The sequence below is a fragment of the Crinia signifera genome, chromosome 11 (genome assembly GCF_055691185.1).
Source record: "Crinia signifera chromosome 11, ASM5569118v1, whole genome shotgun sequence".
Classification (NCBI taxonomy): domain Eukaryota; kingdom Metazoa; phylum Chordata; class Amphibia; order Anura; family Myobatrachidae; genus Crinia; species Crinia signifera.
The window spans coordinates 27,527,661-27,548,825 of record NC_139227.1 but is presented as its reverse complement, the minus strand read 5'-3'; the positions used below and the strand labels follow the sequence as shown (position 1 = coordinate 27,548,825).

The 21,165-nt window shown below is 47.2% G+C and overlaps 1 protein-coding gene across 3 annotated transcripts in view; it reads right to left on the bottom strand.

Annotated features, from left to right (window-relative positions):
- Positions 1-14,059, bottom strand: part of PMFBP1 (polyamine modulated factor 1 binding protein 1) — a 112,123-nt gene extending 98,064 nt beyond the window's left edge. For 2 of the 3 annotated variants that reach the window (XM_083163703.1, XM_083163706.1), the window contains exons 1-2: positions 13,912-14,059; positions 8,579-8,715 (exon numbers count right to left, since the gene is read on the bottom strand). In XM_083163703.1, the coding sequence (XP_083019829.1) occupies positions 8,579-8,617 (39 nt within the window). In that variant the 5' untranslated portion in view covers positions 8,618-8,715; positions 13,912-14,059. Of the gene's footprint in view, positions 1-8,578; positions 8,716-11,354; positions 11,448-13,911 lie in introns of those variants that run through there. The other variant, XM_083163704.1, reaches the window with a different exon arrangement.
- Positions 14,060-21,165: the final 7,106 nt, after the last annotated feature.

Sequence of the window (21,165 nt, the reverse complement as noted above, 5' to 3'; positions counted from 1 at the left end):
CTGTAAGCGCCGTACGTCAGTGCGCGGGTGTGTGGTGACGTCACCCGTGCACCTCCGCAAAGGACTGCTGGGACCGGGCTTCAGAAGAAACATCATGCCCCATTGAAGCCCGTTCCCAGCAGGTTTTATTGCATTGGGCCGCATTACTAGCGGACCTGGGCAGCCGGTTGGACAAGCCTGGTTTACATTATTATTATTATTATTATTATTATTATTTTAGGTACTTGTGTATTATCACTGCGCCCATCGCATCGCAGACCATAAGGCATGCGATGCGATGTTCCGATGTGCCCCGTCATACAATGTTGAAATTGTATGGCATTGTATATGGCATACAATGCGATGTGATTATAAATTGTATAAGCACCCTAATGGGGGCTTACAATGTTAAATGGACCCCCACGCCACCCCCAGTATGAACGTGAACCCGAAGCGTGGCGAGCGCAGCGGTACGCGTCCTCCGACCTTTTCATACCCCCACTATCCAGGTCGGCGTGGAGTTGATTTTATATAGTGTGGCGAGTGTAGCGAGCCACCGAGCCCGAAGCGTGCCCCGCGAGGGGACGCGGAATACATGTAAAGTAATACGCGTCCCCTCGCCACGCAGTTCACGATGAAAAATCGTGGACTGCGATGCGATGGGCGCCGTGATAATACACAAGTACCTAATTTTATTTATAAGGAGCCACAAGTGTTTCGCAGCACCGTACAAAGGAACAGTACAGGGAGACAAAACAGTATTACATTGAATAAATAACAAAAAATAGAGTACAAATAAAGAGCGCCACAGTACAATACACATTACAGCTTAAATATAAGTAGTGAGGACTCAATCAACATACAACTAGAGGCTTGAGGCCAATGATGGAGATGAGTATGCAGACGAAGATGGTCACTGAGTGTTGGAGTATAGGAGAGCTGTGAGTGAAATGTGAAGAGAAGAGGGCTTTGACAACAGGAGGGAAGAGGGCCCTGCTCGGATGAGCTTACAATCTAGTAGGAAGGGGAGACAGACAGATTACAAGAGGTGCAAGCAAGTGGGTGGTGGCTAGATAGCAGGATGTAGACAGGCAAGGGGTCGGAGAACCAGCTGGTTTATGCAGTGGAAGGGTACGCTTTGATGAATAGGTGAGTTTTCAGTGGCCGTTTGAAGCTTTGCAAGGTCGGGGAGAGTCTAATGGAGGGAGGAGTGCGTTCCACTGAAGGGGTTACATGTTGTCTAGTGTGTACCCAGCATTAATCCAATTAACAAATTCTTTGAAGATCTGTGAAACGATGTAGACAAGGCATGATGTTACCTGGTCAAGGATTGCCCCTTTAAAAAGAAGTCCTATTACATTTGGCGCATGGTGCACAGGGGCACTTATCTTATTCCGCCATGTCAAATTGCCTTTACGGAATAAAAAAAGGTAATATCATATACTAACATATTCAAACAGCCTGTATATGTTTATATTGAGATGCTGTATTATATGTATCTTATATTAATTATTCTTCTCCAATGTTCATGTGCAGAGATATAATGCGCCAAATGTAATAGGACTTTTTTTTTTTAAAGGGGCAATCATTGACAAAGGTAAAATCATGCCTTGTAAATAATTGCCCCTTTAAAAAAAAAAAGTCCTATCATTGACAAAGGTAAAATCATGCCTTGTAAATAATTGCCCCTTTAAAAAAAAAAAAAAAAAAAAAACATTTGGCACAATATGTTTAACTACCTGGAAACAGTTCAATTAAGTTGTTCTGCATGGACACAGAAACTGGCCCATGCCAGCAAGCAAAAAGGACACCCAGGATGAGGGGTACCGGACACCCAGGTAGGAATAAATAGCATATCCCATTTATAAGACTCTGTACACTTATCTGCCACAAATCGGGAATTGATCAGATTTCGTGTCGACCAGCAAAAACAGGATCATGTAAGTAAAAGATTTCTGTAGATTTTTCTTTTTATCGTTTGTATGTAAAATATTTCCCTAAGACTGTTCTTTTATGTCGTTTTTTTATTAGTTGTTTTTGTAGTTTGGTTAAGCATTGTGAGCATTTTTTCATATTAAAATTCATTTAATAAGCTTGGTCTTTGTGATTCTTATCAGATCCATCTTGCCAATGTGGTTTTGTCTAATGGATGCTTCATGTCTGTACTATGGCCCTTATTCAGCTCTGATCGCACTATAAATTTGTTCTCAAAATGGGCAAAACCATGTGCACTGCAGGTGGGGCAGATGTAACATGTGCAGAGAGTTACATTTGGGTGGAGTGTGTTGAAACTGAAATCTAAATTGCAGTGTAAAATATTATGCAGCCAGTATTTACACTGCACAGAAACAAAATAACTCACACAAATCTAACTCTCTTTATACATGTTACATCTGCCCCACCTGCAGCGCATATGGTTTTGCCCATTTTGAGAACAATTTTGTACTGTGATCAGATCTGAATAAGGGCCTATGTGTTATTATTTGGGTAACGGTTACTGGGATTTACATGAGGTAATTCTGATTGACTTGCAAAGCTGCGAAATTCGCAGCTTTGCGAGTCAACTAAACATCGCCCGCTGCCCACATCAATGCCTGCAACATCGAATGAATCAAATGAATTACCTTGTATGGGAAGAGGGTAGGCAGTTGACATCCGGTGCTACTCGCCCCCGGCACCCTCGTCACCAGCGAATCACCATGGGCACCATTCCCATGGGCACAACCCATGTCCACCACCCCATGCCCTCAATCCGCACTGCTGGGGAGATAATTACCCTACCAGTATATTTTTTATATTTTAGGAGGAAAGCAGAGTACCCGGAGTAAACCCACGCAAGCACAGCGAGAATATACAAACACCACACAGTTAGGGCCATGGTGCGAATCAAACCTGACCTCAGCGCTGTGAGGCATTATACTGTCCGTTCTGCCCTAATTGTAAAAGCCCCAGCAATAGCAATACTATTGTAATGCAGCAGGAGGCGTCACACCTCCTGCGTACATTACTGATCCTAACTGCATCTAACTACCCAATGTCGGATCTTCCCTGGCACCATCAGCAAGATGCATGACCCATGGCCGCCTGGAGGACAGGAACTCCCAATCCTCTGATGGAGATCAATGGCCTCATCCCTCTTCTACAACAGCAGCAACACGCCTCCGCAAACGGCATCAGACTGTCGATCAGTGACAGTCTGATGCGGTTCTGTGCCCGTTTTACATGACCCATTTGCCTATGCACAGAACGGGGCGTGCACTTTGCGGCTGGGGGTGTAATAACTGCCGAACTTCAACGAGGTCAACAGTTCTAATCACACTCTGACAGTAACAGCAATCAAGGTTGCAGGCGAAGTATATACAAAATGGGAGTAATTAGAGTTAGACCACACCACCAACAGTAGCCCGATAATAAATGGAACAGTTTACAACGCTGACTTGGGCAGTAATACCAGAGTGATAAGTCCATGCAGAGGCGGAACTACCATTGGTTGAGCAGGTGCAGTGTAGCGGAGCCCCCTGCCCTGACACCCTCTGCCTCCCCCTGTGAGCCACTGCCGTGTTGCATATAGTGAACTTGGGATGGGGTGGAGGAGGGGGGCCTAAAATATATTTTCGCACCTGGACCCACAAGTCCCGCAACGGAGTCCTTGGAATGATTTTCTACAAGCGGAATGCTATAGGAGCTTTCTGTTTACTCTTCTGTAACTATAGTAAAAGTAAACAAACTTGTTATCGAGGGAAAAACGTCACTTCACCGTTTTTGCCCGATTTCGCCAGATTCCAACGGATGTGTTTAATATCCTATCCAACCCAATGCGTGGTCCCGTGCGCACCGGGCCGTACCCTACAGATTGAACCTGCTGCAGGGTCAATCTGTCGGATCGGACCCATCAGTGGCACATAGCAGGTGCTTTTTTAGAACCCACGGTGTGTTGGTCCGATCCGTAGGTGTGTGCCAGCGCTGAAGCACCACTGACACACACCTATGTGAAAGAGGACTGCAGTCAGGACTGCGTGAAACGTCTCGGTGGGCAGTGCGCAGGCAGCTGCCGGGGGAACTCAGGGGAAATTAGGTCCAATGTATGGGGGCCTTAACACAAAACTATTGACTCACTCATAATAACGACATGGGCATTTCCTTGTAGGGCTGGGCATTCCCTACCACATTGATTTATCTCTACGTTACATGAATTATTGGAATATCATTAATGGGACAACAGAAACTGTACTGGAGGGTGCAAAAGATGTTCTCCTGGTACCATAAGAAATACCAGGCAGAGCCCTGCCCTTAATTACATGTCCGCACTTTACTCTGTGTAGGAAGGACCTGTTATGGGCTAAGAGGTTGGAGTTCCTCCTTATTTTACCTCTTTGTAGAGATTGTAAGCTCTTGTGCGCAGGCCCCCTGCCTATAAGGGGTATGGATTCCGACGGTCACTATACCAACATCGGAATCCCGACTGCCGGTACTCTGACAGGGGGGCGAGCACAATTAAGCCCCTTGCAGGCTGGATGGCTCGCCACAGGTCCTATTCTACCTGTATGGGTGTCGTGGACCCCCACGAGGGAGAATAGCCCCTGTCAGTCAGGATACTGACTGTCGGGGATTCTAATGGTCGGGGTCCCCACTGTCGGGCTGTCACCCGGCACCCCCTCTGAGTGATTGCAATGATACCACATCACCTATATATTCAGGCCAACTGTCAAATAATATTATATAATACAATGGTGACTGGCACATACTGATGATGTGAGAGATCATGTTATTTGTAGCTCACACCAGCACCCCTGAATAATAACTACATGTGTGTAATCTCAAGCCGGCTCTTTCTCTACCAAAACATTCATTACATGTTAATTCGGGGCTGGGATTTCTCTTCTGTCGCTTAATTACAGTATAAACCTGAGCTCTGAGTGGAAACAAATTGTGACATGTAATTATGGAGGGAAATAAGTGGTTTTAACCAAACATGTAAATGACACCAAGATAATAGATTTCGATGCTGAAATCCAGGGACACTGTTCAAATGTCACTGTACAATAATTATTCTTTTTCCATAGAGATTAAACTTGTTAATTGGAAACCATCGTGAATTGTAAATCACTGAATCATAAAAAGGAGGAATGAAAAGTCAACAGTATAGTTAAATTAGGAGGAAACAAATTCTCTTGTAATAGTACCAGGCTTCCAGCAGAAATGTGCTGCGGCTTATTAAGTACCACATTGCGAGGGCCGTCACTTACAGGCACCAATCAGAGAGCCTGATTCAGAGCGGATCACTGCTGTGCGAAATCCCAATACGATCGATTATCGAATGACCGTGGATGCGAACGGATCTTAGCATGCATGCCCAAGGGGAGATAGAGACAGAAAAAGCGTATGGAACTAATCGCAATCTTCCCGCAATTTGATTAACAGGATGCGGGCGTTTGGGGTTGGAAATCTGACGTTTTCTGGGGGTTTCAGAAAAAGAAAACGCTGGGGTGCCCAGGTGTCTTAAGGGACGGTGTGTGATGTCAGTGGGAGCCTCAATCAGTCTGTCTTGTTGCAGATATCCGCTAGGGTCAGACTTATGCTGCCCATACATATGTGAGCTATCAAATGCAATCATTTGATTTCGGCCACATCTGGCAGATAAATCGAATGATTGCATGCATTTTTAAGCTGACATTCGACGCGATGCACAGGCACGCCATCGAATGTCGCATCGATAGATATTATGAGCTGCACATAATATTTATTGAGTTGCATGAGCAATCGCATGTGGTTTTTAACCACATGAGATTGCTTGAATGCAATCAGCGGTGGGTTCGGGGAGCCGGTACCTTAATGCTGGGGACCAGCAGCAGGGGAGGCACGGCGGCTGTGTAGCAGGGACCGGACTGGTGGAGCTTTCAGGCGGCGGGACTCGGCAGCAGATTACTTTGAAACACTGGACGGCCCTCTGATTGGCTGAGGCCGCTGAGAGAGAGCTCTCTCAGCCAATCAGAGGGCCGTCCCAGTGTTTCAAAGTCACTGCTGCTGCTGCTAAGTCCCGCCGCCTGAAAGCTCCACCGCTATGGTCCCCAGCTCCGGTCCCGCCTACACAGCCCCACACCACCCCTCTTCCAGCACCCGATGTCCCATCGCATCTGATCGCACATATGTATGGGCAGCATAACTCACATTTGCAGACTGGAGAAATCATTCGATGGTTCGTGAACTGCATACGGATTTGAGGGCAGATAGCGAATAGTGATCCATTCGCGAAATCACAGCTGTACGATCAGGTCTGAAAAAGCCCTCATCACATTCCTCCTAACCAAATGTTAATGAATATCCCAAAAGCGAGTCATTTATCTGTCCCCTAGGTGGCTTTTTTTTTTTTTTTTAAATGATTAAGGGCCAGATGTATCAAGCTTCAACAAGCTATCTGTCATTTTTTAAACCCAGCCTGTAGCATAACAGGTAGGAGCTGATTGGCTGGCTGTTTTATCACTTTTTGTAGCTTAATACATCTGGGCCTTAGAATTAGTTATCCTGTGGTGTCCTGAGCTTCCAAGCAAACACACATCCTACAAAAATGATTTTTATATAACACATCTCAACTAACCCTTCATAGAAGACTGCCATTAACCCCTTTGTAAGCACAACTACAAGCCTACAGTCCCCAATCCACTCAGAACTAGCTGAAAGGGGAGACCGATCTTGTCACACAAGGAGTACCGGGCATTGAGAAAAGATTGCCAGTAGTGTTCCCTTCCCAAACCCAGCACGCTGATAGGTGAATGGCCAGAACCATCCACCAATCAGTGTGCACCTAGTCAGAGGAAGCTGCCCAGTTGCTGTTACACAATCTGAGACATCCATTATCATTATATCATTATTAGCGAGCCCACTGGGAACTCTGAACCGGATTTGGAAATGTGCGCTAATGTCGTTACACCTACGTCATTGTACACAATGCTAATATGGAAATGCTGCAGCCAGCAGGATTTGTACTGAGACGCCCCAAAGACGCAACTATCGGAGAACATCAGGCAGTCATCGCCCATCTGAGCAGCTCTACGACCATGCAGTATTGCCAAGGGAATGAGACCATTTCTACTGGGTACGGGATTGCAGTCACAAGCAGTAACACGCAACCGACATAGTCGCAACATGTCTGCATTTTGCCACCACTCCCCCCATTACCATCCTCAAATAGTGGTCACGTCAATCACTTTGTAAATAGATCCACCCTGTGACCATCGTAAGACCATAGCGGGACTTAGGTGCACCACCGCTCAACTGCAAAATCTAAATGGGGGTGCGCGCATGGCTCTGTATCCAGCCCTGATATTCCTGGAAAGCAGCCTCTCCTGGTCTACCACCCAATCTCTCACTGCACCAATTACAGTTTCCCTCTTCTCTATTCCTCCTCCCCTTATATTCATGCCAGAAAATCAAAAAGGATTATTGGCATATACAGCCCCTTATGCTATGCGAAACACTCGCATACTGCAATATATTGTACCATACAATGCTTTTAACCACTATACATTTCTGCAAACATCTTCGACATGTTCAAAAGGTACAGGTGCAGTTCCAGGTTCCAGTAGGTATTCCTGGGTGGAGACAGGAAGGGAGCCCACCAACAGGCATTGCCCATGTCAGAAGCCTCAGAAGTTCCTTAGACCCCAGTGTAATAAAACCTGATGGACATTCTGAGCAACTGTAGGGTTGTACAGGATACTGAAGGTGAGACCAATGGCTGCACATTGGGGATTATTCTGATTCACTTGCAAAAGCAAATTCCTTCTCAAATAGACAAAACCATGTGCACTGCAGGTGGGGCTGATGTAATTTGTGCAGAGAGAGTTACATTGGGTGGGGTTTTACTCCAAAGTGAAATCTATATTGCAGTGTAAAAATAAAGCAGCCAGTATTTACCCTGCACAGAAACTAAATCCTAGAGTGAACACTATTAAAAAACAAACAACAAAAAAACAAACAAATGTCAGCTGGTATTCTGCACCTCTGGCAAACTCTGACCCTATTACAAATGCCCCAAGATACAAAGAGACATTTATTGCTGGATGCATTTCAGAAACCTATTGTCCATTATAGCACTGTATTGGCTTTCCACTCTAGGAGTGAAATAAGACAGCTTCCAGCAATGGAGAGTACTGCAATTCCAAGGTGAGTAGTGATAGCAGCCTCTGATTGGACATCAGCAGCAACCAATCATCTGCCAAATTCAGTACACAAAATCCAAAGCCTAAAAATGACCCGAAAGAACTACATTGGTGATCCGGTAAACGCCCCTAGAACATAACCTGAATATAGTCATTAAGTCACTGTCACCAACTGTACCCTAAGCAGCAGGAAACTCCTTGGTGCCCCATTTTTCACACAATAGTACGTTACTGTCGGTGCAACTCCCCCATCCTCACACATTCTATGTCCCTGTTCTTCTGACCTTGTTGGTTTACAGTGCACAGACTACCCTTAATGGTCGACTTCACTCACTTACTGTTAAATAAAATGTTTAAAAACATAAAAACTCTGATGAAGATTCTAGAAATGTGACAACGCCATGATTTAAAAAAAAAAAAAAAATACAATTCGCACTGACCTTTAAGTCAACGTGCCTTCCAATATCCATGGTATTCATCCTCTGGAGCGGTGTATCGCAAAGGCTGTGATAATCCCTACAAGCCCCCTGGTTGCAGACTGGGTCCTGGTGGTCTCCGATCACTGGCTTGTTCTCCTCTGTAACATCAATGCACCGAAAAGTGAAGCCAACATGACTGTCTTAGAGAACACAAATAAAGGCAAAGGCCCCAAAAACCGTGGCAGACAGCACACATAAGGCCCCATACACCATGAGATTTGGGCCTGATTTCACCAGATTTCGGTGGATCGGGTCGAAAAATCGGGTGAAATCAGCATAACTAGTATGTGTCTGACATCCGATCCGATGTGTGGTCCTGTGCGCATCGGCTCGGACCCAGAGATCATACATGCTGCACGTAAGACATCCGGGTCAGACCCCCTCCCAGCGGCAGGGATCACATGCCGAAGGGCCGCATGCAATGTATTGCATGCAATCCTGCCGTCTGGGAGGGTCCCAAGCAGCTAAAGGGGGGATTGAATGCGACTATCTGAGGGGAGAAGTCATATAGTGTATGGGGGCCTTTAGCCTGGAACATGGGAGAGTAAACCTGTATATAAGGAATAATGGAAGGAAATATCATTCACCCTATAAAACATAATTGCATGAAATGTATATGACTGCCTGATTTATGCCACCATTGCTGGACGGTATGCCGTCCCTGGGTAAATAGTGTCTACGTTGACAGTGATTAGGTCGACATACCATAGGTTGGCATTAAAAGAAGCTTGATACAAGCTTAAGGTTGACATGAACATGGTCAACATTCACGAATTTTAACTTTTTGGGTGTAGACCGACTTGGTTCATACTTTACTATGCAAGTGGGCATAGAGAGAGAATCCAATATAGTGCGGAGCTCAGCGAGCCACGCGGTACACTTATAAGGTGCCCATGTTGACATAGGCACCAAAAAACTTGTGTCAACCTTAAGCTTGTGTCGACCAATTGTATGATGATCTTGTCACGGTCGACCCACTATACCGGTAACATTGTTGTACTAGAGATGGCATTGTTGTACTATTGCAGCAGAGATGCTGCGTCTTGGAATGGGGGAAGACTGTCCCCTCTTCACCTCTGTGTGGCTCTATGGGAGCAATCCCGGGATTATTAGATCTTCAATTATCCAACGGTACAAATGCACTTTTCAGATTCATTTGACCCCATTCTAAGGCATATGTAGAAAACTACTTACATGTCAACAGCATGTATATTTGAACAATAGTTGCCTGCCTGCATTCTGCAGGAGACTCCCTGACATAGCAGCAATCTCCCTCTCTCCCTCATTAGTCTAGCAATCTCCCTCATGTCACCTAGCCCACATTACACGGTTACATCATAGTTACCTCCCCTCCTGCATTCTGCAGGAGACTCCCTGACATAGCAGCAATCTCCCTCTCTCCCTCATTAGTCTAGCAATCTCCCTCATTTCACCTAGCACACATTACATGGTTACATTTTTTGGGGGGAAAAAAGGAATGAGAGACAGATCTATTTACATTGAATCATCAGCACCATTTCCCAGCACTTTAGCAGGTACAGTAGCTCTTACTAACTGCTTTGGGGCTCATCTACATTTGGATATGTCATAATAAAGGATTCCTCTCCGATGTAGCAGTACGCACCCACGATAGGTGCCCCGTTCACAATCTCTTTTTACAATCTCTCCATATATGGAACAAGACACGCCCTTTGGGTGGAGCCTGACAAACCCCCTCAATGTGGCGCTGTTCAAAATTCTACTACCGACTATAATCTCCATGAAACTAGTTTTCAAAAGTACGCAAGTATGATTTGAACATGTAACATGCCTGCTTACTATATGTAAGTACATAATAGGTTCAGAAACTGTTATCCTAAGAGCATGCATCCTATATAACAGTGATGGGGAACCTTTGGCCCTCCAGCTGTTGTTGAATTACACATCCCAGCATGCCCTGCACCTGTATTAGTATGGCCATATAGCAAAACTGGTACTTGTGTATTATCAGGGCGCCCAAGATTTCCATCATACGACATAGTTTTGGTCGCATCGCATGCGATCCGATTGCATGCAATGCGATGGGACCCGATTTTTAATTGTACAGGCACCTTGATGGGTGATTACTATGTTAAATGCACCCCCATTGTTAACGCCACCCCCACTATCAATGGCCACCACGAAGCGTGGAGTGCGCATCGTGCCCGTGAGGGGCGGCGGTACGCGTCCTCCGACCTTTTCATACCCCCACTATCCACGTCGGCGTGGAGTTGATTTTAGATAGTGTGGCTCACCACGCATCGGTGGCTCGCTGCGCTCACCACACTATCTAAGATCAACTCCACGCCGACATGGATAGTGGGGTATGAAAAGGTCGGAGGACGCGTACCGCCGCCCCTCACGGGCACGCTGCGCACGCCACGCTTCGTGGTGGCCATTGATAGTGGGGGTGGCGTTAACGATGGGGGTGCATTTAACATAGTAATCACCCATCAGGGTGCCTGTACAATTAAAAATCAGGTCCCATCGTATCGCATGCCATTTCTAATAATTTTATCGCACAGTGCGGGTCTGTGCGCCCGGAAATCGGGTCCCATCGCATACCTTAACTAGTGGTATGCGATGCGATGGGCGCCCTGATAATACACAAGTACCGCAAAACTGTTCAGGGCATGCTGGGATGTTTAGTTCAACAACAGCTGGTGGGCCAAGGTTCTCCATCACTGCTTTATAATATAAGAATTACACTGCTCCTCACCTCGGTGGAGGGAAATCAATTGTTTTGCAAGCTGCAGGCCACTAGATGGTGCCCGACAGAGCAATTCCAGTGTTGCTCCATTTGGTGCTAATATTACCGTTCTGTAGTTCAGTCATTTTGAAGTGCTGGTAACCAAAAAAATATAAACGTTGCCATAATCTTTCTCATGGTGCTGTCTGTCCCCCATGTACAGTACTTAGTATATGAAGAAGAAAAAGTAATATAAATATGTCTACCAAACACACAATGCAACATATTTGTTTGAGCAACAAAAAAATGGGTACTTGTTTCCTATCTGGGCGCCCGCTACGTTAATTGCGCACCATGCTATTCTCCGTATAAAAATTGGATCGCATCGCATCGGATACCACAAATGCACATACACGATATTGAACGATGCGATAAAAGTTGATTGCAATTTTTAGTGGACTGATAATGGCAATTTACCACCCCATTACCAACGACACCACCACTATCCACGTGATCCCAAAGCGTGGCGAGCGCAGCGAGCCCCGCGAGGGGCGGCGGTATGCGTCCTCCGACTTTTTCATACCCCCACTATCCACGTCGGCGTGGAGTTGAGAATAGAAAGTGTGGCGAGCGCAGCGAGCCACCGAGCCCGAAGTGTGGCGAGCCCCGCGAGGGGACGCGGATACCTGTGAAGCCCGCGAGGGGACGCGGATACCTGTGAAGCCCGCGAGGGGACACGGATACCTGTGAAGGTATCCGTGTCCCCTCGCAGGCTTCACAGGTATCCGCATCCGCTCGCCACGCTTCGGGCTCGGCGGCTCGCTGCGCTCGCCACACTTTCTATTCTCAACTCCACGCCGACGTGGATAGTGGGGGTATGAAAAAGTCGGAGGACGCGTACCGCTGCGCTCGCCACGCTTCGGGATAAAATTGTGAATTTTCCCTTGGGTACCAAAGTGTCTTCCCTTGATTCCCAAGTGCCACCCGTCCATCCACTCCGATCCGATACAAAATCTAGTCGGATCGGATCGGACGCCATCGTACAGCATTGTGCACCGCATGCGATGCGATCCGATTTAAAATGAAATCGGATCGGATCGGATAGCATCGTATGCCATCGTACATCATCGAGTACCGAATCCGATGCGATGCGATCCGATTTCATTACGGTGCCGTACGTAGAAAACCTGGGCGCCCAGATAGGAAACAAGTACCAAAAACTGTTTATGACAAACACAAAACATACCTCTACCCTACAATAAGCTCACAAGACACTTCCAGCATCTGATATTTGCTCCGATTGGCCAATGGTAAAACCGGATAGCAGATTACTCATCATTAGATCTATTTCCATTGGACTAAAGAACCGGTCACGTGACATGGCAAGACAGGGGGAGGAGCAAAGTTGGAAGAAGAATCTCAAAATGGACGCTCGCAAGGGTCAGTTTGCCAGGCAAACAGTGGTGGAGTGGATAGTGAAACTGCTCCCCGTGGGGGTGAAAGGTCCTTTAGCCCACTTGGATTTAGCAACTCCCCACCACAAAAATTCTGTTTTTGTACATACAGTTACATTTATCCTTATTCAGGATAGATAGGCTCTGTAACCTATAATAAAGGTCCATACACACTGGGCGACTATGCCCAGCATGTATGGACAGCTCAGTGCATACACACTGCGTGCCCCCTCTCACACACTTACCTACCTGCATGCCCCCTCTCACACATTCCCCTACCTGCATGCCCCCTCTCACAAACTCACCTACCTGCCTCCTCCCACACGTTCACCTACCTGCATGCCCCCTCTAACACACTCACCTATCTACATGCCCCCCCCCCTATATTCACCTACCTGCATGCCCCCTCTCACAAACTCATCTACCTACATGCCGCCTCTCACGCACTCACCTACCTGCATGCACCATTACACAAACCTACCTGCATGCCCCTCTACATTCACCTGCTACACCCTCTCACACATTAACCTACCTGCATGCCCCCCACACGTTCGCCTACCTGCATGCCTCCTCTCACATTCCCCTACCTGCATTTATTTATTAACAGTTTCTTATATAGTGCGCACATATTCCACAGCGCCCACTCAAGTACGAGGAGAATATATGCAGTTAGGGCCATTGTGGGAATGGAACCCATGACCCCAGTGATGGGAGGCAGTAATGCTAACCATTACACCATCCGTACTGTATGCCCCCTCTCACACATTCATTCACCTACCTGCATGCCCCCTCTCACACATTCATTCACCTACCTGCATGCCCCCTCTCACACATTCATTCACCTACCTGCATGCATGCCCCCTCTCACATGTGACATTCGTTCACCTACCTGCATGCCCTCTCACACATTCATTCACCTACCTGCATGCATGCCCCCTCTCACATGTGACATTCGTTCACCTACCTGCATGCCCTCTCACACATTCATTCACCTACCTGCATGCATGCCCCCTCTCACATGTGACATTCATTCACCTACCTGCATGCATGCCCCCTCTCACACATTCATTCACCTACCTACAAGCACCTTCTCACATATAACGCCATTTATACGAAATTACTAGGGTCCTCACCATTCCTTGTGCCAGTATCTCACTTCGTATTCCTATACTGTCTCTGGCTCATTCCAGTACATCCTAACCCGCTGTACAGCCCGCTGCTGGAGACTGACAGGCAAACCCACCAACCGCTTTCGAACTCCCGCCCCCACCATGACCGCAGTCACCAATTAGAACGCTTCCTCTGAGCGACTCTTCCGGAAGTTAGGGGAAACTCTGGTCGCTTAGGAAACGGCTTCTCTCTCAGTAAAACTCCCGGTGCGGAGACTAGCCAATCGGAAACAAGTATGTGAAAAAGGCAGGGCTACTACCCAATCAGGGTGCTCCATAGGAGGTTGACGAAGAGGACATGAAAGCGTCTTTTGGTTACCAAGGAGACCTGGCTTGCCTTCTGCTGCATGCTTCTTTTCGGTGTAAACGGTTGCAGGAAGGGTGTGCAATGTGTGCGGTTGCTGGAAGGGGACAGATACCTGATGCTGCACTCACACCTGATAGGGTAGATAATTATTCAGAGTATTTATTTTATCATAACAAGAAATAAGTTTAAGAACGTTTTTGTTGTTGACCCCTTTCCTCCTTCCCCCCTGAATACAGGGCACGTTTATTTATTTATTATCAGTTTCTTATATAGCGCCCACATAATAAGCAGCACTTTACAGAGAATATTTGAACATTCACATCAGTCCCTGCCCCAGTGGAGCTTACAATCTATATTCCCTACCACATGTACACGCACACGCACACAGACATTCTAGGGTTCATTTTATTGGAAGCCAATTAACCTACCTGTATATTTTTGGATTGTGGGAGGAAACCAGAGTACCCGGAGTAAACCCACACAAGCACGGGGAGAATATACAAACTCTGCACACTTGGGCCACGGTGGGGATCAAATCGAACCCATGACCTCAGTGCTGTGAGGCAGTAATGCTAACCATTACACCATCCGTGCATCTTAACATATAGGCACACTGGGTAGAAGTCCAGGGACCTTTTAAGCAGGGGTGGATGGCGGTTACAGAATCAGAGCAGGCAGCAGTCTCTATGTGGGCTGGCTCCAAGCCAGAGGAATCGCAATGAGGGTACAGGGCACACCTGGGTGTAACCCGCCAAAGCTCAAAATATCGGCTCCTGTTCAGTGGCAGTAGCTAAGTGCTGCACTGTAACATTCCATGCAGCACCCATCACTGCAACCACAATAGTCTCCAGCATCTCCTGGAATGATGAAGACAGGAATTGGGAACAAGAAGCCCCATCCCGTTTCACCTTCAGTGCACAATTGAATCACTCATGGCCAGATAGTCAGTGGCTGGAATCATACCGCATGGAATCATACAGAGAAACAGTGCAGGAGAGCAGAAGGGCTACGTTATGCTATATATCGATGTACAGTTCTCAGACAGACACATTCCATACCTTCTCTCCTGGCACACTGCACATTTGGGCCTAACAGTAACATGATTCTGGAGCCATCGTATATACTGTGAAAGCACAATAAGTTCTGAAGGCGAAATCAATCATAAGGTGCAAGAAACAGGGACACTTGAAGAATTATTGTTCCATATCCAACAGAGAACATTTCCAAAAAGGTCTATGCAGAAAGAGCAGCACCCAATGACACAAGCACGACTCTGTGGAGTGGGGCTTTTAAGGCAGTCCCCTAAATTAGTGTATAGACTCCGGATTATCAATACGGTACTCAGTGACTGGTCAACATCAATGGCAAGAAACCATCTGCAGAGGACCGCGCTTCCCTTCTGTAGGAATGGCAGGGAAGGGGGTGAGGTTTAGCAACACATGTGGCAGTGCTGTGCTCAGCATAGGGAATAATAATAATAATAAAAAAAAACCATCACCTCTTCATAGGTATTGATGGCAGAGAATCATTGGATCTATACCAATGTGGGCAGGATGTGGGAGATTCACTCACTTATCTGGGAGACTAACTGATAAACCAGGAGTCTCCCGGACCTTCCGGGGAGTATGTGCTTATGGAGAAGAGATTGCTGGGGTTGTCTTCTGGGAAACGATCGCCTGGGTGCAGTGTCCCTATAAGAATTCCTTGCGCAGGGTCATGCACACTCTCTGGAAAAATGGCACCAGCATAATTTTCCTTGAGATGTCTTTAGAAAGGAGAACAAGACAGGTATATTCCCTGGACACCCTGCACCCAGTCTAGGTATGCCAATGCAGAAAGTATAATGCTTTGGAAATAGTCTGTCCGCACTGAACAGCATTTATTTTACCAGGGCCGCCAAGAGAAATCCTGGGCCCGGTACGACAACTTCCCTGGGCCCCCATGGATGGAGCTCCCCACACACTGTGCCGGCACTGGCGGACCTGTTGTTACGCCACTTCTTCCAAGGTGGACACATGGACAGTAATGCTTATTACACATGTCACACACCCATTATATAGGATACCACATGTCATAATGCCCGTTACACAATATACCACACACTGCAGCTCCCAGTACACATTATGCCATACACCGTAATACCGATGGTGTATTTTACCACATGCTGTAATGCCCATTACACGTTATTCCACACACTGTAATGCTCATTACATATTATGCCACACACTGTAATGCCTATTACATATAATTCCACACATATTATGCCACATAAGTTCCGCTTACCTAAATGCTCATTGCTATGGGTTTCATGGTCAATACCAGGGGTTAACATGCTTGTTGCCATGGGTTAACATTGTCTGCCAGGGAATACATGATCTGCCAGAGATTAACATGCTTGTTGCCATGGAGTTACATGCTCTGCCATGGGTTTACAAGCTTGTTGCCATGGAGTTACAGTACATGTTCATGGTTGCATGCTAACTTCCAGAGTTGGATCTCATCCCCAGCACCATGCTGGGAGGCAGCAGACACAGAGCACCCAGCCACCCACCTTCCATCTTGGAACACAGTGACCTGGACATGGGTGGGGTACCAGGTCTGGGACTGCTGGGCTGAAGACATGGGCACTGGCACCTGTTGCTGCTAGTGGCGGCTGGGTTGGGAATGTGGGGCGGGGGCGAGCCGGATGCTGCGGAGTGGGTGGCACTCCCAGTGGAGGAGGCCTCTCTCTGTCCCAGCTCCTCCCAGCACCCAGGGACTACCTACCCAAAGTAGCCTCCTTTCGCCGAGCCATGGTAAACTCCCGAGTCACGTGGTGGGCTCTCAGCAGGCCCTGGAGCCAGAGAGCAGAACACCGCTCAGAAGGACCTCTGTGATCCTGCTGCCCCCACACCCGCCCACGTCCCCGCTCCTGCCGCTGCTGCTAAACAGCTGACCCCGGTGCACTCACCACCAAAATTTTAAAAACTGTGTGTGTGCCCAGACCTGGGCCCCCCTGACAGGCCTGGGTAAACTGTACCTGCTCCCCCCAGGGGTCTATGCATGATTACAACAGTAGTCTCATAGGACTTGTACAGTGCATGGTTAGCATGACCATTACAGAAAACACAGCAGGACTGAATGGAGAGGAGATTGGTAATTGAGAGCAATTGGATAGCAATACTCCGTTGCCTCTGCCATATTGGTTTGGAAGAGTTTACTTGCTGCTTTGCTGGCCCTGCCTGAAGGGGGAAGGGGCTACGTGACCAACTGTCTGGCTCACCCATGCACAGCATAACTGACAGTAGCAGGCCTTACTTGTTTACCCTCCTGGAACTGAGAGTGGTCAAGTCCCGCGCATTCCCCCAGACTCCCTATCCTCGGCCGCCCAAGGGGGACCAGACGACGCAATGATCCAGTGGTGGACCTACATTTTTGGAACACTAAAGCTTGTACAGTTATGAGGGCCCCTTCTCACCGGAAACAATAGGTCAACATCCGACAAGGACCAAATGCCTACCTCTCACAGCACTCCTCCCCATAAGTAATCACCTAACTGCACCCCCTTTAGTAACCACCTCACAGGCACCCGCTTCAGTAACCACCTCACAGGCCCCCCTTCAATAATCACCTCACAGCACTCACCCCCCTTCAATAATCACCACTTCTCAGGACACACCGCCAGCAAAATGATCTTATTAGATGCCTGCTTGTCCTTTCCTCCTTCCCACCTGTCATTGCTCCCAGACTCCTTCCTAGGACGGCCGCTCTTTAACCGCCATTCCTGGGAATGTCACGCAGAGAAGTCCTGCAGCCTGTCTGGAATTGTAGTTTATAACTGATACACATTTCACACTATTTACAGTACACAAATCATAGGTAGACTACAACTTCCAGCAGCTCCCGCGGTTCTAAGGCCCTTATTCTGGTTCACTCACAAAGGCAAATTCCTTCTCAAATGGACAAAACCATGTGCACTGCAGGTGGGTCAGATGTAATTTGTGCAGAGAGAGAATCAGATTTGGGAGGGGTTTCACTTCAAAGTGAGATCTATATTGCAGTGTAACAATAAAGCAGTCAGTATTTTCCCTCCACAGAAACAAAAAAATACACCACCATCTAAATTTGCACATGTTACATCTCCATCCCCCTGTTGAGGTGGTACAGCCTACTACCAGTAAAATTAGACAGTTGCACCCGTACTGGTGGCCCCCGTTCTTTCCCGCCGCACACAGCCAATGTCAGAGAACCACAAACTTCAACAAAAGGGGAGGGAAGCCTGGAAGCCGAGAGGCTTTGGCCTAGCAACCAATCACCGAAGTACAGCACTACACACCCTGCACTATCATAGGCTACTGAAACTGGTGTGATCAGCACCCACGCCAGCCCCCATCCGAGAGGTTTAACATACCTCTTTTCCTGTCTAATTATTTGGTTTCTCTACCATGCGTATAACTAAATTAACCTTATTTTAATAACAAACAACTTAAAAAATAAATTCACTCATTACAAAAAAATAAAATAAAAATGTTGCTTCAGGGCCCTTCCTGTTTTACGTGTCCTGAAGCTTAAGCTCCATTCGCTTCATAATGCATTGCTCCTGATGTGGGTAATGGGCCTCATTGATTCCGATGGTAATTGGCGGGAAATATGTTTTTCTTCTGACGTGCTCCTTGTGGGGCATCAAGTGTAAGAGGGACCCAAAATCACTTCCGGATCCCTTAGCAGCCCCCCCCCCCTCCATGCCAACTCCCATATAGCCACAGCCTGTCAATCTGGCTAAGGTCAACAGGCCTAAGGTCAACAGAGTTGGAAGTTCAACACAAGCATTAGGTCAACAGTCAAAAGGTTGACATGAGTTTTTTACGTTTTTTTCCAAAACAGGTGGTATTTCATACCCGACCATCCACTAGAACAGGCCTGGCCAACCTGGGGCTCTCCAGATGTTGTCAAACAACAAATCCCATCATGCCTTGCCACAGCTTTGCTATAAGGGAGTGTTAAAACTGTGGCAAGGCATGCTGGGATTTGTAGTCTTACAATATCTGGAGAGCCACAGGTTGGCCTGTCCTGTGCCAGGGCAGCGAGGCACCGAGCCCGAAGCATGGCGGGTGCAGCAAGGGGGATGCGGTACCCTGATACAGTGTCCAGGTTATCTTACACAGACAATCCCAGAATTCGATGTAGAAAAAATGATTGGATAGTGCAGAATGATCGGCTTTATGTATTGTGGGAGCACAAGTGCGTAGAGTATATATCTGCAGTCTGAGTGACAGGCCCATGGGCTCTTCCAGTCCTTCAGTGCCATGATGTGACGGATGATGTGGTGCTAATATTCAGGAAAAGGGGACAAAGGTTAAAAGGGTGAACTCTTATTTCTCCGCAGAGCACTGAGCACTACCATCGCCCAATATTTCATGATAATAAATGTAACCAGAGCAGAGGGAGGGCAGGGGACCCTCGTAAATCTGGCGCAGCGCGACCGCCTGGCTGCTCTACTGCTGCAGATGATTTTTTAATTCGAGGGTAAAATACGTCTAAACGTCTCTCCAAAACATCAATACCGCACATGCTTACACTTGTTAATCAAATGACTTTATTTAGGCCAAAGCAATTTTTTCCTAATAAAAACAGTATTTATCTCCGCAGCTATAAAAACAAGATTATTTTCAAGTCTTCACTTATAGTTAAGATGCACATTTAGCGGGGATTGATTTCCAATGTCTCGCTCAATACCTTGTCACTTGCCATTTCTTACAGACAGCATCTGTGTTCCGTTACTTAGTATAGGAACAAGACGCTGTGCAGAATATTAGAGGGGGGGAGAGGAAACGGCTAATTTGGATAAAGTCTAAGGCAATGTTCTCAGAAACGTTCACGGCTTCAGCTTGGTGATAACATATAACTGCATGCAGGCCAGGTAAGAATAGCAACCGTGAGGTCAAAACTACCGCCAATGCCCTCATTCTTGCAATGTATTCACAAGCTGACTGACCACAACTACATGGAACTAGTACTGGTCTCCAGCATTCACAGACTGCATATTGATAGGCCCAATTAGGGGAAGCTCTACAAATGTATACAATTAGCCAGTTTTAGGGATGAGTTTGGGGCGTGGGACCCCCTGAGTTGGAGTAGACGAGCTGGTTTAGGGTGGCACATTACACTTAATTGAGCACTTTCACACTATGCTATAGGGGCCAATTCAGGATCGCTCGTAGTGACCCAAATTCGGCCCCAGCCTTGATGGTCGGGTTGCACTAGCACAACTGCAAACGGCTTTGGCGAGTTGCACACTCGCCAGGGAGGGATGGGGGCAAAAAGAGGGCTCGTCGATGGGAACGCCCATCGGTAGGGCGGTGATGTTCGCATTTTACAGAGCCAACCTGAATTAGGTCAATAATCTCTGGGTCGGAACTCCTCCTAACATCAGGGATTGCATGCGATACATCAGATTCAGCAGTACCCTATGCGATCCTGCCGTTCAGGATGGTCCTGGGCAGCTGCAGGCGGATTTGATACAGAGGAGTCATGTAGTGTATGTGCACCTTTAATCTTGGCGATAGCTGCACAATCCTCTAATGTCAGAGTGAGTATGCCGCACCCAAGGCCAATTATTGCTCCAGTCATATTGGATACATCGCAACCTGCGGCATATCGTATCTGACCTGCTGCACGATATTTGGAAAACCGAGTTAAGCCCCATACACATTATATATGTAATAAGTCATGATATCGGTGGCGGTGGGGACTCGTCATTGGCATGTGCGTACACACTTGGCGATGCGAGTAGTTAACGATGATGGGGGGAGCTGCGGCCATGATGCAGCTGCAAGACGGCCGTCATTAACGAGGACCTCTCCCATCTGAACTGTACAAATGAGGAAGGGGGTCATTAACGATGCGAGGGAGCGTGCATCATTATTGATATT